We start from the raw sequence: 2,277 nt of genomic DNA on the forward strand, positions 1-2,277 counted from the left end.
ATGTAACTGCCAGCAAAATAAACAGTGTATTATTTTTGTCCACAGGTCTGAAGTGAAATAACGGACGAGTCAGTAGTTGATCCCCTTACTTGGGAATTTGACTGGTTCTATCTAATGCAGTGGCAAATCACATTTTTAGGGCTTGCTGATGTCTGTCTTTAAAAAATTATGTATCATTATGGATCTTTCTTTTACCTCCTATATTTGAATGAGGCGGATGACATGATCTTAGTGTTCTAGCAAAAATCATGCATTCAATATTGTGACTTTGGATGAAAATAGGAATTAAAAGAGGAAGCAGCACTGACTGAGATATTCTTTTGTTTGCATCAGGAGACCCTAGGACACTATGTACATTTCCAACATCACAGTCTTCATGCCTTCTGTGTTGACACTAATAGGGATCCCAGGCCTAGAGTCTGTGCAGTGTTGGATTGGGATTCCATTCTGTATTATGTATCTCATTGCTATAATCGGAAATTCTTTGCTTCTGATCATCATCAAATCAGAACCCAGCCTCCATGAGCCCATGTACATTTTCCTAGGCATGCTAGCAGTAACTGATATGGCACTTCTTACCAGTGTTGTGCCCAAGATGCTTGGAATCTTCTGGTTTCACATACCAGAGATATATTTTGACTCCTGCTTGCTTCAAATGTGGCTCATTCACACATTTCAGGGCATAGAGTCAGGCATCTTGCTGGCCATGGCCCTGGACCGCTATGTAGCCATCTGTTATCCACTCAGACATGCTGCCATCTTCACTCCCCACCTCATTTCTCAAATAGCAAGTGCAGTAACACTCAGGGCTGCCCTTCTTGTAGCCCCTTGCCTAGTACTGATAAAATTCCGATTGCAATTTTACTACAAAACAGTCATCTCCCACTCCTACTGTGAGCATATGGCCATTGTGAAACTGGCTACAGGAAATATCCGGGTCAACAAAATCTATGGTTTATTTGTGGCTTTCAACATTGCTGTGTTTGATCTCTCTTTCATTACATTGTCCTATATACAGATATTTATCACAGTTTTTCGTTTGCCCCAGAAGGAGGCTAGGTTGAAAGCATTCAACACTTGTATCGCTCACATCTGTGTCTTCCTCCAGTTCTACATCCTTGCCTTCTTCTCTTTCTTTGCACATAGGTTTGGTTCTCACATCCCCACTTTTATCCATATTCTCATTTCTAGCATTTACTTGCTGGTCCCTCCATTTCTCAATCCACTTGTCTATGGTGCAAAGACAAAGCAGATCCGTATCCAAATGGTAAAAATGTTCTGTTTGTAAAATTTGCCATAAATAGTACTTTGCTGTTTTACTTTTAGTGAATGGTAACGGTATTTCACAATATAATAAAACAACATGCTAGTTGACTTTCTTGGGTTTTCTGTTTGCTATATTTGTTGTTTTTAATCTGCCAGCATGTTAGCTGGTTTTAGGATCCTATAGCCCATGTCAATTCTCTGTTAATAGGATTATGGACTCTACCTCTGTAATGAGAGTAAGAATCATAAAAGAGGGAAATTGTGAGCATACATCTTTCTCTTTACTTGCAGAAATGGTGATATAATGAACAATTCAGAAAGGGGCTTCTAGGTGCAAGTAATGTATTCTCTTCTTCAACTGGGTTGTTACATATTTGTGCCTACTTTGTGAAAAATTATTTAAGCTGTGCAACATATTTCTATGCATACATTAGACTTCAACACAAAGTTTTAAAATATTAAGTTAATGAATTCTCAAAAATGAAACAAAACAAAAGAGAAAATGTATCAAGTCAGAGAAATTGCTATAGGTTAAAGAAGTCTAAAAGGACATGAATATTAAATGCACTATGTATCTGAATTGGATTTAGGGCAAGAAAATAAAGATATAGAAGTCTTTGAACCATTTTCAAATTTGGAATATGGACTACTACTTAGGCTGTAATATGTCTTTAGTACTAAATGTCCCGATATTAGCAATACTACTATAGCTATGCAATAGATAACCTTTTTCCTAGGGAAATATATAACAAAATAGTTAGGTGTAAAGGAATAATATGTCTCTAAAAAAAAACACTTCAGAAAAACAATCTATCTAATTATCTACCTATCAATCCATCTATCTAGTCATTTGTTGAGTGATGAAGCAAAATGGGGCAAAGTGAAAAATCATTTGTGACCTTGGGTAAATTTTATAAGGGAGTTTATTGTACTATTCTTGAAAAATATTGCACATCAGGATAAATTGTATTTTTATCAAGTACTTTTGAAAAATATTCTCAATTTAGAAAT

The 2,277-nt window shown here is 36.2% G+C and overlaps 1 protein-coding gene across 1 annotated transcript; it reads left to right on the plus strand.

Annotated features, from left to right (window-relative positions):
• Positions 1-349: 349 nt before the first annotated feature.
• Positions 350-1,288, plus strand: LOC138420153 (olfactory receptor 52A1-like). The gene has a single exon (XM_069553305.1). The coding sequence runs from the start codon at positions 350-352 to the stop codon at positions 1,286-1,288; it is 939 nt and encodes a 312-aa protein (XP_069409406.1).
• Positions 1,289-2,277: the final 989 nt, after the last annotated feature.

Source organism: Ovis canadensis, chromosome 15 (genome assembly GCF_042477335.2).
Source record: "Ovis canadensis isolate MfBH-ARS-UI-01 breed Bighorn chromosome 15, ARS-UI_OviCan_v2, whole genome shotgun sequence".
NCBI lineage: Eukaryota > Metazoa > Chordata > Mammalia > Artiodactyla > Bovidae > Ovis > Ovis canadensis.